The sequence below is a fragment of the Palaemon carinicauda genome, chromosome 7 (assembly GCF_036898095.1).
Source record: "Palaemon carinicauda isolate YSFRI2023 chromosome 7, ASM3689809v2, whole genome shotgun sequence".
Taxonomy (NCBI): Eukaryota; Metazoa; Arthropoda; class Malacostraca; order Decapoda; family Palaemonidae; genus Palaemon; species Palaemon carinicauda.
The window spans coordinates 22,775,284-22,790,779 of record NC_090731.1 but is presented as its reverse complement, the minus strand read 5'-3'; the positions used below and the strand labels follow the sequence as shown (position 1 = coordinate 22,790,779).

Sequence of the window (15,496 nt, the reverse complement as noted above, 5' to 3'; positions counted from 1 at the left end):
TCGCTTGCTCCTGTAGGATCAAGGAGAAACATATTCCAGGGAAGGGAAAGAACTGACCTGTTTGGTTCTGGGGGGAATTCCTTCTTCCAGTAAATGAGTCTCCCTATTTTAAAGGATGTAAGGTTTGTATTTGCTTAGGGACAAATAGCAAATATATCAATATTTCAGAGTTAAACTTCCGCCAACCAACCCTCTTAGTCCTGAGTAGAAGGTCAATAGTGAAGAGTGTTTTGACAAGAATGTGGGCTGGGCTACTTGCTTACGCTTGCACCACTTGTTAACTACCTCGTTAACAAATTAAACGATCGCTCCAGCTCTGCGAAAGGCATTCCCTATTCAAAAGGACTTGGGTTTGTATAGCTAGGGAAAATATATAAATGGATTTAGAAACTTATCATTCCAATATACTGTGTATTATTTAATTGATGGTGGTATTTCTAATTTTATGAATCTTGTTTCTGGTATTTCATGCAGCTCAACAACTTAACGAATTCCTCTGAGACTCAACTTGATGATACTGTAATATATTGTTCTTTTGAAAAAACTCAGTCTGATACATGTGGGGATACAAGTCCAGTTACGAATATGTTTAATGGTCAAGATTTCGCTCCATCTCTGATCCACTGTTCACCTCATAACAGTACAATGAATTTAGAGCGAGCCGAAACCATATTGTGGCGCCATTTGGTAGGGATTGAAGATTTTCTTAATGAACACAGCTATATAGCTGGCTATTTTCCCACATCAGATGATTCCAATATGTATAGATTGCTTATCAAAGAATACCCACAGTTTCGACCCACTCGTAAAGATAGAAATCATTTTGCTTCCTCTGCTTTGAATCTATCTCCGTCAAGTAACATGCGCCCTCTGCACTCTACATTTCCTTCTATAAGAAGATGGTCGTACCACATATCTTCATTCTCAGAGGAAGAAAGGAACCAGTTTCCCTCTTCAGATAGAGAATTAGGAGAAGTTCTACAGGAGTTTGGAACAAGAGTGCAAAATGGGGTAAATTACTACATTATAGCACAGTATATCCATTGTCCACAGAACAGTAGTGTTGGAATAAAAAATATTTAGCTTTCTGTTAGTGTTATTTTGAGTTTTGCATGTAAGCATGTAATGTTTTATTTTGCTTCAAGGTTATATCTAACAAATAGAATTTCTGCCATGTGTTAGATTCCGTTTGTTTTTTATCTAGTATCGCATGTTACTGCAGTATTTGCTAGTTTTATGATAAATGGGAAAGTTTTATGTAGAACGAATATAATTTTCATGCCCCTTTATGATTATTATTATAGATAGACCCTGAAATATTAGTTGTATAGTGATGTAGATTACCCTAGTGTTCATAGCCCAACAACAAGAGCTGCACATTATTACCCTAGATTATAATTATTACTATATTTTTTTCAATACTTAGTATTTCACTGTATACTAGTTTAGTAGCATCACACAAGATCAACATTTTTGGGTGCCTAGAGGTTATTAAATAATATAAACTTTCTATGTTAATGTATTTTCTATTTTTATTAGGTTAAACTGGTTATTGTATATTTTAGTCTGAGAAACTGAAAGATGCCTTATTTTTGTGTAAAGATCTGGTAAAAAAAAATATGAGTGATATTATAGAAAGGAAAAGAGAATGCCTTGTAAACTGGAAGCCTTCATTAGAATAGCCTTGCAAAGTTGGGAAAATTACAGCTACAGACAAACAATGAGATGGACATTACAAAAGTAGAGGGTACCGTAAGGACTCATTGAGTGACTGAAGCTTAAAACATTGTTATGGTGGGACACAGGGTACTATGCTGTGATATTAAGAAGGATGTAAGATCAAGGTTGGAAACAGCCTTGGTAGTTGGTAAGGGATAGCTAGACTACTGGTAGATGAAATTATGGCATTAGTAAACAGAAAAAAATTGGATAAACAAGTCTTGTAGTATGTTCTGTAGAGACATGGCCACTGAGGTAGTAATGGTAGTTTTGAAAAGGTGTGATTACAGAATGCCAAGAATCATTGTTGGAGTGTAGCTAATGTATTTTCTTGCAAACAAGAGAATTGGAGAGAGAAGTGCTGCCTAACACCTAGAAAACATATAAGACAGTTTAGAAAACTACGGAACTATGTAATTTGCAAAATTGAGACCAGTAGGGAAGGTCACAAAATCTATGGAAAATGACCAATGCAGAACCAGATGGTAATTCAGGCAAATAGGACTCTATTGGGGATAGAATGCCTTTTATATACAGGTAACCATTCAAAAAGAATATTATACAGAAAGGGGTGTGACTGAAAATTCACATTGGGAGATTATGAATGAGAGAGTTTTGGAGAAAGGGAAAACAAACTGGATCTGAAAGATTGATATGGTTTATGTGTGAATAGTTAGTAAAATATGTTGTAAGTCTCAGCTGATATAGAAAAGGACATTCAAAGAGAAAGTGGTGGGATAATCGAAAGGAAAGTGTGGTAAATGTTATGAAAGAATCTTAAATGAAGTAACTGGTACTTTGTGTACTAGTGGGTTTTCATGCTTAGTTAGATATATTCTCTCTGCATTATATTTTATATGATGGAAAAGAACATAGTTGTCAAATACTGTGTAGTTATAAGAATGTGACAAGAGTTAGTATTCCTCTGGTAAAAATATTTAAGGACAATTTTATGTAGATTAAAGGTAAGAAAATATGCTTTGTTCTGAAGCCTTTTTTTTATAATTGATATAATGCAAAAAAAAAAAAAAAACGGAAATGTTAGAACTATTTTGCATAAATTTATAAAAAAGTAGACCCTATACTCTAAAATGATCATGGTAACATTTCGATCAAGGTTACTTTACACTGCAGCATACCAGACGTCACACAGTTTTGCAGTACAGTTAGGCCTCAATCTTCACTAGGCTAGGCAGTAGAGACCATTGCAAAGATAGAAACCCTAGTAATATTGGTGACCTGGGCTCGGTCAACTCATAACTCCCTAGCCAACTGACTACTGCGTACGTGTGGTCAACCAACACTAGATGACTTTTTCATAGTCTTCTAATTGTACTATAGGTTTATTACTGTACTCTAACTGTTCATTATTGAAGGAATAATTGGATCATTATCCTACACACCAATTTCTTTAGTCAGTTTCATTTTTCCCCAGTACATTATAAGAGTTGCATTCTTATTGCAAAGTATGCCGAATGTCAATTCACAGCAGAAAGGAGATAATCATGTAGTTTTCATGGTAGGATTTTAGAAATAGTCCTCTACTTATTCTGTATTCTATATTGTTAGTCCATAACCTGATGACTTTTTTGAGAAAATAATAGCCATTGCAATAACTACAACAGCCTTGGAAACTACAAGAATATCAATGAAAATACATTACAGTAACCATATTAATAACTGCAACAATAACCGTTGTTTTGAATAACAAGGATAAATTTTAACAAAACATCCAAAAATTTTGTAGCATCCTACTAATGATCCAAAGGCTGTGTGCTGTATAAACGATAAAATAGAATAGATATGCAAAACTTATTTGAGTTCTTGTTGTCGTACTGAATGTGTTAACTTCATTCAGGGAATTTATTTCATCTAGGTGTCCATAGGAATTTGTTAAAAACTTTGAGATCAGCGGAAAATGTTGTCTGCATACCTTTGAGATAGTGTTTGTGTTTTGATTGAGAATGTTGAAGAAATTTTACTATCTAGTGGTGATTATCATATTCTGTGCTGAATCAAACGCAGGCATTCATAGTCACTGATGTGATTAAGATCACCTAATTTACCGAAGCCACTCCACAGCAGGACTAAGACTCTATGGATGCATTATATGGTTTCCTTTGTTTTTATTATATCTAGAAATGTATCTGCAGTGTATACAATTTTTTATTTCTTGGGTTAGTATGTCTATATAATCCTCAAAACTTTTAACTAATCAATGCTAATATAAGTGAAATGTCAGTGTGATACAAATTTACGCAAGTTGTGAAATCATTTCCAATCGATCTACTTCATTGTTTGTGGGTGAAGCTTCTTACTGCAAAGGTAAATGCATTTGACTATAGCAAATCTTAGACTAAATCTTTCTTATTGAACACTTTTAATATGTTGTGAGAAAATATGATACCTGTATTTGGTCCTTTTGTTTCATTGTGAGATCATATGACCTAATGTATGTAGTATGCACTATACACTGTATTTGGTTAACTCTACTGTCAGCCCTGTAACCATTATCCATTCTTAAGATTATGTAAAATGAAGCAACAATATTGATTTCTGTATTTATGCCTTGGTTCAAATTATTTAATATCTTCTGTAGTTTGTAGTTATTTATTTCTATTTTTCCCCAAATAAATGGAATTTCTTGATTTTTTATTTTTTTTTTTTTATTTTACAGTACTGGATTGTTTGTTTGGAAGAAGATAGTTGTAGGTGTTAATCTGTAATTGTTTTTCAATTTATTTTGCATTGAAATGTGGATCATTGCATATATGCCTTTTTGTCCTTTGTAGTAATGTTACCCTCTTTACAGGAAGGAAGTTGCAAGGCACCTGAGCATATTGGACAGATCCCAACACTTATTGGTGGTGTATTACAAAAAGATATGGAGTCCTTATCACTAAATGGTGAAGAGCATCCGAATGAAAAGGGTAATGAGGAAAGTGATAGAGAGGATGACTTGAGTGAATTAACAGATGAGGGCAATCTCGTAGTTAAAGAGACAGATGAGGAAGGTAAGCAAAATTTGTTTTAGCTTTCATGAAGTTAAAGGACATATGGTATTCCATATCAGGGTGTGAATTGTCTGGTTCAGTTGTTGTACAACTTATACAGTCTCTCAAAGGGTATCTGTCAGATTATTTGAATACACAAATATCTTTCTAGGTGAGGAAGCTGATATTGAATACGAGGACGACAGTGATGAAATTGAAGGCGAAAATTTTTATGGAGAAACTGTAAATGAAAACAACAGAAATGAGGATGATTTTGCTTTTGATCAGAGTGAAGACGACGACGATGATGATGATGAGGGCTGGATAACTCCTAGCAATATAAAGCAATGTAAACTTAAAGAAAAAATGGTACCGACAGAAGAAGAAGAAGAAAAGGAAAAAGATGTACTTGTAGCTTGTGTGACATCTGATTTTGCTGTACAGGTAATGAAGTTAGTCTTAGTTCTTTGCTATCACGTACTTTTGGATATTTTGTTAATACAATATGAGGTAGTTACTAATGTACTGTCTCTACAATGTAAAAAGTTCTTATTTTACTTTAGTTCTGTCCTGAATTTTGTAGTGTTGAGCAGTAATCTATTTGTAGTGTTACAGCCGCTGCTGTTTCATCTGTAGCAGGAGAACGTTCCTTTCTGGACCAATCACCTGCATCATGTGGTGGTTTGTAGGGGTGTGGATCAGTCTACAGCCTTGTTCAGATCTGGAGTTCAATCATTGGCTCATACCCTCGGTTAGCTATCATGACCCTGGTGTAACAGCACCACTTTCATCAGTTGCAGGTGATAGGTTCGATCTTGGACCAATCTCCAGTGCTGTAGTGTAGGCTGATATGGGTATCAATTATGCTACTCTGCTTTTATGAACTTTTTGCTGATGGAATTCACACACTGACTCTTAAGGTAACGGCTGCTATTCACTTTGATCTGGTACAAAGTTTCATCACTAACCATAGGGATCGTTCATCAAAATTAAGAGTGGTGCAACAGCTATTTTAACCTGTATCACATGATTTGTCCTGGACCGAACACAAACTCCAAGATGATTGAGGGTAAGAACATGCTGTTGTATGAAATGTGAAGCAGTCTTCCTCTTCCCCTTCCAATTCTGACAATTCTTCTTCAAAGAGGAAGGCCAGTCGTATGAAGTCCCATTGGACTCTTCACAACAGCAGCTCTCTCTTTTTGGGAGGTGAACGGCTCCTAGCTGGTCTCTAGACCCGTGGTGACCATGTCAATCCTGAGCTGAGTGCCGGGTGGCTGACTTGACTACTTTGGTAGCTAGGCTGGACAGAGATAAATAGTCTAGTGTTGCAGCAACCCACAAGTCACCAAAATGTTTTATTAGCAGTGAAAGTTGTTGACACAGGACGAGATTTGTCATTTTCTTATTTCATAACTTTTTCTCAACTATCATTGCAAGAAAATTATATCATCATGTCTTATATTATTATTATTACTTGCTAACCTACAACCTGAGTTGAAAAAGCAGGATGCTAGCCCAGGGGCTCCAACAGGGATAATAGCCCAGAGGAAAAGAAACAAGTAAAAAATAGAATATTTTAAGAACAGTAAAAACATTGAAATAAATATTTCCTATATAAACTATGAAAACTTCAACAAAACAAGAGGAAGAGAAATAAGATAGAATAGTGTGCCTGAGTGTACCCTCAAGCAAGAGAACTCTAATCCAAGACAGTCGAAGACTATGGTACAGAGGCTATGGCACTACCGAAGCCTTGAGAAGAATGATTTGATTTTGGAGTGTCCTTCTAGAAGAGCTGCTTACCATAGCTAAAGTCTCTCTTCTACCCTTACTAAGAGGAAAGTATTAGTATTCATATTATTATTATTCATTGTTTTCACAAGTAAAAGTTAGCATACTGTCATTATTTCCATTTATTGCCATTCTACAAAATATTCATCATGTTCTTACATGCACAGTCTCTTCTTCCAAGCCTGTGAAATACTGAAAACAGGAATTATCCAGTTCATAGTGACAGTCACAACTAAGATGGAATGACAGGACAAACAAACATTGCAGTATATTTAAATAACTAAATTTATATTTTCCTCTCTCTTTTGTCATCAGTTTTTTTTATTGTATACCTTCCATACAAATTACACATAATAGAATATATCTTGTATCAAAGGAAACAAATGGATAGTTTCTTTATATTTTTGTATAACGTAAAGTCCATTATTACTGACGAGTAATACCTTGAACCATATTTTTTGTTCATAATGAATATCAAGGTTACTGTGTACAAATCTCAAGTGTTATCCTAAGTGTTATATGGTAAGTGACTTGGCTGTGTACAACTGGTCAATAGGTTTGTTGGTTTTATTTTACATACACATAACCAAAGCACTTCCCCCAATTTTGGGGGGTAGCCGACATCAAACAAATGAAACAAAAAAGGGGACCTCTCCTCTCTACATTCCTCCCAGTCTGACAAGGGACTCAACCGAGTTCGGCTGGTACTGCTAAGGGTGCCACAGCCCACCCTCCCCCATTATCTACCACAGATGAAGCTTCATAATGCTGAATCCCTTACTGTTGCTACCTCTGCGGTCATCCAAGGCACCAGAGGAAGCAGCAAGGCCTACCTGAACTGCGTCACAATCGATCGCCATTCATTCCTATTTCTAGCACGCTCTCTTGTCTCTCTCACATTTATCCTCCTATCACCCAGAGCTTCCTTCACTCCATCCATCCACCCAAACCTTGGCCTTCCTCTTGCACTTTCCCCATCAACTCTTGCATTCATCACAATCTTTAGCAGACAGCCATTTTTCATTCTCTTAACATTATTTTGGTTAGCATTAAAAGGTTTAATGTGTATAGTTGGTGTGTGAGGATATTGAAAATCTATTGCCGTACTTTTCTAGTGGCACAGTTAATTTAAAACTTTAATAGTTGTACTCTATTGCTTTTTCAGGTTTTTCCACGTCTGCATATTTGCATAACTTAAGCGTCCCAAAAATAAAAATAAAAATTTCTCTTGCTGCAGAACGTACTGAAACACATTGGTTTATCTGTGATGGGCGTCGAGGGGAAAATCATCCGACAAATTAAGACCTTCACGTTGAGATGCTATGCATGTTTCAAGCTTTGCTCAGACATGTCTAAGGTATGTTTGATACCATGTTTGATTGGTTGTTGGCAAACATGATTGATATGACAATATACTACAAAGTAAGATATCATTTTGAGTTAGATGAAAATATAGAAAGACTCAGGAGAATCTGATGATATAAAATTTTGAGAAAATCAGAGTAAAACTACATTGTAACAAATTTATTTATTCATAGGTACAGGATAAAAGGAAGACAAATATTCTATAAATGTATTAGAACCAGACATAGGTTTATATCATTTTGACAAGCTTCATAATTAAGCATTTTACAATAGAAAATTCAATTATTATTACTACCTAGAATCATCAATAAAATTTTTAAAATTCACATCTGATCCTCTATCCAAACTTTCATTGGAGTTCAGTACCAAAGATGCTTAAAGACAGTGTCAATAAAATGAAAGCTGGTAATTTTGTCAGGACTACTTCGGCACAAAAATAATTGACTTTGGGTTTTGGTCAGAGGGGAGGTATACAAGTTATATACAGTGCTCTTTACACATTGTCACATACATACATATACCAAGGCACATTGTATTATTTGTAATTATTCAGTTTAAAGACTGATGAAGATTTTTCACTTCATTAAATAATGCAGATATTTATGTTTTCAGATATTTTGCCCAAAATGTGGCAACAAAACCTTGAAGAGAGTATCTGTAACAGTCAATCCTGATGGAACACAGAAAGTTTGGATTAACTTCAAGAAACCAATAAATACTAGAGGGATGATAGTAAGTTATCTCGATTTGTTTTTTAAAATCCGTTTAATATCCAAGAACTTTCTCTACAATTTTAACAGAAAAAGTATTAAAATTTTCTTTACTCCTAGTATGATAGATTTGCATATTTTTTTCATACAAAACAGTTATGGGTTTGGTTATTAATATGTTTGAGCCTAATGGAATAATTCCATTAAGCTCATACATATTGTGAAGTTGATATAATTTTATTTTCTAATTTCATGCACTTTTATATTGTCAGTTTGTCATATTCAGCAAAAAATAGTTATCAAACTTTTAAAAAGCTTCTATATCTGAGCCTTAATTTTCCCACTTAGGCTATTTAAAAGGATATTTACAGTATCCTTTTTTAAAGGATATCTACTGTATTTATGTTTTAAGTAATAAAATAAAATAATCATACATCAAGTTCTTTTGGTAAATACTGTATTTAAAGTACATTTGAAAAGCTTATAGTTAGATTTTCATGGACATACATGAGGACAGTATGTAGTGCAGTAGTTAATGACATTAGTTCTGGATTGAATGATTTGAAAATTTGGGATGCATTATGCTCGTGTGTGCCGTGGAATGAAAGATTCTTTCCTAGCCAAGTATGTTTCAAATCATACTCTTATTTTTTTTATTGAAGTTGTGAATTAATAGAAACATATTGCTGATGCCAGATCATCATACTTGACTGGTAAACATAATAAAATTGAAGAATTTTTTTTTTTTTTTCATGCAAAATATGAATCAAGATCTTGTTAAAACAAGGTGTCTTCTAATGCCACTCTTGATATTAGGCATCTCTTGATATGGTTGATGCCTGTGTATGCGAAAACACTGAACCAGTCAGTCCTATTACAGGGTGTAGGTTCAGTCAGAATTAATATAAAATGTTAAACACCTCTTGTGTGGCTTAGTGTGACTCAGAAATAAGGAAGTTTCCCATTGTTGTGTTGCTGGGTGTTTGTGTGTGTGTTTTTTTTTTTTTCTTCCCCAGAATGTAGGATGGGAGTCCAGAACCTAATATCTATCAATCAGTATAGGATGAATAGTGATGTAACATCTGGTAGGAGGAGGGAGGAAATAGACTGGTATCCCCAACCTTTTGCGTTGTGGCTAACTTCAATAGTTGATAATTTGTTCAAATTTTACTGGCATAGTACAGGAAAGGTCATTGGGTTGTTGCACGATGCTCTAGAGACTGAACATGTACGCATACAGTATGATCAGCATTTCTCATAGGTTTCAGAAATAAAAACTTTTTCAAATAAAAAAAAGGTCATCATTGTCATTTTTCACTCTTGAGATTTTAAAAAGGGAAGATAAGTCTGTACAGTCAGAATATTTATTTTAAAAATACACCCAAGAAGGTGGGAAGACTCCTTACTCATATTTTATGACATATGTAGAATTTTATTAAAAGCCACACAAATAGATGGGGGAAGTTATCTTTCAGATTTAAAATTAACTCATGATATTTGGAGACTAAATTTAGTATGGTAACTTTTTAAATTTTCCCAGAAAACAGAGCTATGGTGAGATGCTTGAGTTGTTATTAAGTATCGTTTGGGGAAGTAAGATTTGGTTATGATAATTGGTGGGTCTTTATCTTAACATAGTAAAGGACCTGTTTATGACAAAAATTATCAGGGGAATTTTCAGTCTTAAGAAATGGAAATTAGAGTGAACATACTGATGTAATTTTCAATTAGGGTCAGCAATTTGGTTGCAAAATTAATTTGTTCCGTAACCGAAATACAAACCACGCTATTTACAAAGGGTATTACTTTTAGCGTAGCTGAAATGGCGAGCCATTAGAATTTAACGAGGGTGTATTACCCCCGCGCTAGTTAGCGGGGGGGGTAGGGGAGTGGTAGCTAGCTACCCCTCCTCCCCCTCACACACAGGTGAATACTCACTTTCACTTTTGGCTCGGACTGTGACAGACGTCTCTGTCTTGGTCCTCGCTTGGCAGCCATTGTCTGTTTTGTCTTTACTTAATCGCTTACTTTTCTTTTACTCAATATATATGTAAACATGTTTTCATGTTTGTATATATATTTGAGTATAGAAATAAGTAAGTTTCCTTTTCAGATGTGTGTGTGTAGTGTACGATATCTACGTGGAGGCCTCGGCAGTTAGGCCACCACGGCCTAATTTTATGGGTTGCGATCGAGTTTGACTTCGGTCTTTCTCTCTCTCTCTCTCTTGAGGTCGTTCACCCTTTTACTATGTTTTACTACGCCCTTGTAGCTTCCTTCCCGTGTGGGTGGGGTTGCTACGCCGTACATTTTGTCTCAATTAGTTTATGAATCTAATTGTAGTTGTTAATTTTTCAGCTTGTAGAACGATTCCTTTCGGGGTTTTCGTTTTTTTCTTTAGTGTTCATTCATTTTTAAATTACATAATTACATAGTTACATAATTATAATTGTTATAATTCTGTTTTGGTTACAGCTCTCCTTCCGCGAGTGTAAGTGGTTGTGAGGGCACGTGCCTATTGTGTAATTCTTGTTCCTTTTCCTCGGGATTCCTCTTCGGAGCCTTCCCGGGGGAATGAATGTGTACTAATATTATTTGTTTTATTTTTTACAGTTACCGATCTAGTTCGTTTCTGTAATATAGCAACGGTGTGAGCTGTCTGGTTGAGTCCTGGGGATTCGGCTGTTGCTGCCTCCCCCTTGTATTGTCGTCAGGGGCGTGTCTCCTTCTACTGGTAGTACTCCCGTGTCGACGGACAGCTCTCCAGTTCATTTTAGAACAGTCAGGAGGCTTGCCTCCTTGGGCGGATAACTTTCCTTCCGAGGGAAGTTTTTTCCTGTCCAGGCTTGAGCTTTTCCTCTTTTGGGGGGTTCTTCTCTTGCCTTTTTTTCGTGCGACTATGCTCTTGGTGCTGAGCGGTCGCACCTGCAGTTTCGCTCAAGGGGCTGGGCAACTGCAGGATCTCCTCTTCGGAGGATTGCCCCTTTTAGGTCACTGGCTGACCAGTCTCTTCCACGAAGTGTTTCTCTTTCGTTCGCGAGAGAGTACACTCATAGAGACTCCTCTTCGGAGGTTTCTTCTGTTGCTGTTGCTGTTGGCCTCCCTCGCCGTAAGGCCCTCCGTCCGCCTCGTCGTAAGGGCCTCTCATCTCCCTATAAGGGTGTTTGAGGCGCCTTTTTGAATCTCCGTTTGCAGCCTACAACTTCTTTTTCTCGATCTTCCGTCTTGGTGCAGATGGACAGCAGTCTAATCTCGTCTTCCGACGGGCAACGGTCTTCCCGACGGACAACGGTCTTCCGACGGACATCAGTCTCCCGGCGGACAACGATCCCTTCGGGGCAAAGGGTTGCCCCCACGGGGGTTCTTCCCTTGCGTGTCAGGGTTTCCCTGCGCGCCCTTCTGTTCGTCAGCGCTCTCCTGTTCGTCAGCGCTTTCAAGATGATCTTCCCTGCAGTTCCTGTTACGTGCCCTGTGCGCCCACGTTCGCCCTCGCGATCTAGAACTTAGGTTCAGGTCGGGGTCAAGGACTCTTCTTCTTTGCGCGGGCTTCCACGCGTAGCCTTCTGCTCGTCAGCGATCATCAGCTCGTCAGCGATCATCAGCTCGTCAGCGATCATCAGCTCGTCAGCGATCGTCAGCTCGTCAGCGATCATCAGCTCGCCAGCGATCTCCGGATCGCCCACGTGTGTTACAGCTGGCACGCCAACGTTCTCCAACACTTCTGAAGGAACATGGTTCGCCAGCTACTAGCTCAACTGCGGATGCTGATCGCCATCGCGCGACCCTCAACTGCAGATGCTGATCGCCATCGCGCGACCCTCAACTGCGGATGCTGATCGCCATCGCGCGACCCTCAACTGCGGATGCTGATCGCCATCGCGCGACCCTCAACTGCGGATGCTGATCGCCATCGCGCGACCCTCAACTGCGGATGCTGATCGCCATCGCGCGACCCTCAACTGCGGATGCTGATCGCCATCGCGCGACCCTCAACTGCGGATGCTGATCGCCATCGCGCGACCCTCAACTGCGGATGCTGATCGCCATCGCACAACCCTGAACGATTGCCCGCTTCGCATGCTGCTCCTCATCGCACAACCCTGAACGATCGCCCTCTTGCGGATGCTGATCACCATCGCACCCTTTCACGCGATCATTCACCTGCGCATGCTGCTCGCCATCGCACAACCCTGAACGATTGCCCGCTTCGCATGCTGCTCCTCATCGCACAACCCTGAACGATCGCAACCCTGAACGATCGCCCTCTTGCGGATGCTGATCACCATCGCACCCTTTCACGCGATCATTCACCTGCGCATGCTGCTCGCCATCGCACAACCCTGAACGATTGCCCGCTTCGCATGCTGCTCCTCATCGCACAACCCTGAACGATCGCCCTCTTGCGGATGCTGATCACCATCGCACCCTATCACGCGATCATTCACCTACACATGCTGCTCGCCATCGCTTACCGCCAGCGATCTTCTTCACCTAAGCGGCAGCACGATCCCTCGCCGTCACGCCCATTCGCCTGCGCGCCCGCGCGATCGCTCGCCTGCGCGCCCGCGCGATCGCTCGCCTGCGCGCCCGCGCGATCGCTCGTCTGCGCGCCCTCGCGACCGCTCGCCTGCGCGCCCTCACGACCGCTCGCCTGCGCGCCCGCGCGACCACTCGCCTGTGCGCCCGCGCGACCATTCGCCTTTGCGCGACCGTTCGCCCTCGCGCGACCATAGTTCGCGGCGAATTCCACAGCCGGTGGTAGCAGCAGGGACGCGTGCTCCTAGGCGGCACTCGGGATCACCTCCATCCAAGCACAGGTTGGTAGTGCAGGACGAAGACAGGTCAGTACAGCATTCTTCCCACCTTCTTTTCAGGCAGGAACCGTCGTGTCCTCTCCAAAGGATCGCCCGATCCCTTTCACCTTAGCGAGGATTTCGGACTCTGTGTCCTTGGAGCAGCAGACATGGTTTGATCCGCTGGCACGGGCGTTAATGAGGTTTATGAAACCAGCACTCACCGGCCAGGGTAACAAACCAGCGGCTGTCTCTCCTACGCTGAAGAGAAAGAGAGGAGTGGACTTCGTGGTGACTTCCCCCAGGGCGAAGTTGGTTCCCAAGAGGTCGGTCTCGAGGGTCCCCTCTCCTGCACGAGTACTCTCTCCTTCTCCCGCCCTGGAAGGATTTTTGGCGGGGGGGGCTTTCCGTTGAAGATTTCTCCATCGGACAAGGGGTGACTGCTTACCTCTTCCTCTGGGAGCTTACCAGGTTCTTTCCCTCCTCGGTTACGGCCCGAGGTTTGGTTCAAGGAAGCTACAGGAAGATCAAGGGTACTTTCCTCCTCTCGAGCTCAGGCACCTTGGCCTTTCGTCGTTAAGTATCTACTTGCGGACAAGCTCGATGTTGTACCATCTGGACGCACTGACTGAAGGCTTCCTTCGGGTGTCTCATCTGTGGAGGTCAACGACCTCAGACACCCTTCCATCCTTGAGAAGAGTTTTGTCTTTGCCCAAGGACAGAGACTTAAACATCTGCTGTGCGGAGTAAATCGACTTCCGGTTTCACTCCTCCAAGGCGCTTTCTTCCAGACTCTGCAGGGCTCCAGCTCCCTTTTCTTTCAACCACGTCGGCCTAAGTTATCGGCTACGACAACTGGGACAAGGTGTCCAATTGCAGTTTCCTCCTGTCAGGAACAGATGGCACGGGAGACTCCCCCGGGGGGGCATAGTCCTAAAAGGAGTTCACGAACTCTAGGATTGCAGGTTTTTTCGCTGGGAGGATGCTTAAGGTTACTCATCCGAATGACAGCTTCCCGATGCCCATTCCCGCACAATCTCTGTGAGTAGCCAAGGATATCGCGCCTGCCGTCTCTGTCAGCGAATTCAGTGTCTCTGAACCTCTATGCCATAGCATCAGCAGAGTTGCCCGGTTGGGCAGAATGATCCATACCTTAGGCGAAGGTCTTCCTTAGGATCATCGACGGCTTCACCCCCGGCCCCCTCAGTCGATCCTTTCTTGTAAGGAAGGATCTGAGAGGGGACGTCCATAGTCGACCTCTCAGCCCTGATCAAGTTTGTCGAACAAACTTCGGCCAGCGTAGACCAGCAGAATCGATCAGACTGGTAACGAGGCGACAGGACTCCTTTAACCCTGGATCGGAAGGACGGGTACTTTCAGTTTCCATTCCATCCATCTTCCAGGGTGCTCGTCGAATTCAGCCTAAACTGCAAGTATTCCTGCTTATGATGCAGTGTGGCTATCCCGCCGTGGCATAGCAGGTTTGTTTCCCCAGAGAACTCTCCCTGCCTTCCTCTTGGCCGCTCAGGTGCAGACTTCCGCCTCCTCTGCTGTTTGGAGGGCTGGTCAACTCCGGTAGGCTCGGGTTTCGACCTGATTCAGCGCCGGGAAAAGCTTCCGAATGCTGACCATGAGTGTGGGCTCATGGTATTTTGCTTGGAGCCTTCTCTTCCTCTGCCTCAACATCTGGAGTATCTGGCCATGATATTGAGTCAACCGCCTTACCACGTTGGAAACCCCGCTTCTCGTCCGTCCAGCGAGGTTAAGCAACGTCGGTACTTGGATGGGTGACCACCTGGGGACGCCAGATTCTGTTACCACATCCTCCGAGCCTTCCTTTCGGTTCACCGTGGCAAGACTGAGGAGAGTCGCAGTACCTGTTCTCAGTCAAGCAGAGTTTTCAGCCCTACCTTGGAACGTTTCCTAGTTCTTCTTTCCTCATTGACCCGTTTATAGTCCGAACGGTCGCCTCAGGATAAGTTCCATGTGGGGCGATCCAAGTTCCGGTGGCTTCAGGCAATGTTTAACCGGACTCCCTGGCCCTATGGGACCAGCGGAACTATTAAACCTGCAATGGGTGTTGACCTATGGAGCCTCTTGATGGTAGTGGATATTCTCGTCC

General features: G+C 41.0%; 1 protein-coding gene across 2 annotated transcripts in view; it reads left to right on the top strand.

The window, feature by feature from the left end:
* LOC137643898 (RNA-binding protein NOB1-like) overlaps window positions 1-15,496 on the top strand; it is a 64,544-nt gene that overhangs the window by 31,985 nt on the left and 17,063 nt on the right. Inside the window, exons 4-8 of one of the 2 annotated variants that reach the window (XM_068376645.1) lie at window positions 475-1,011; window positions 4,532-4,733; window positions 4,885-5,156; window positions 7,744-7,863; window positions 8,484-8,603. In XM_068376645.1, the coding sequence (XP_068232746.1) occupies window positions 475-1,011; window positions 4,532-4,733; window positions 4,885-5,156; window positions 7,744-7,863; window positions 8,484-8,603 (1,251 nt within the window). The remainder of the gene's footprint in view (window positions 1-474; window positions 1,012-4,531; window positions 4,734-4,884; window positions 5,157-7,743; window positions 7,864-8,483; window positions 8,604-15,496) is intronic. The other variant, XM_068376646.1, reaches the window with a different exon arrangement.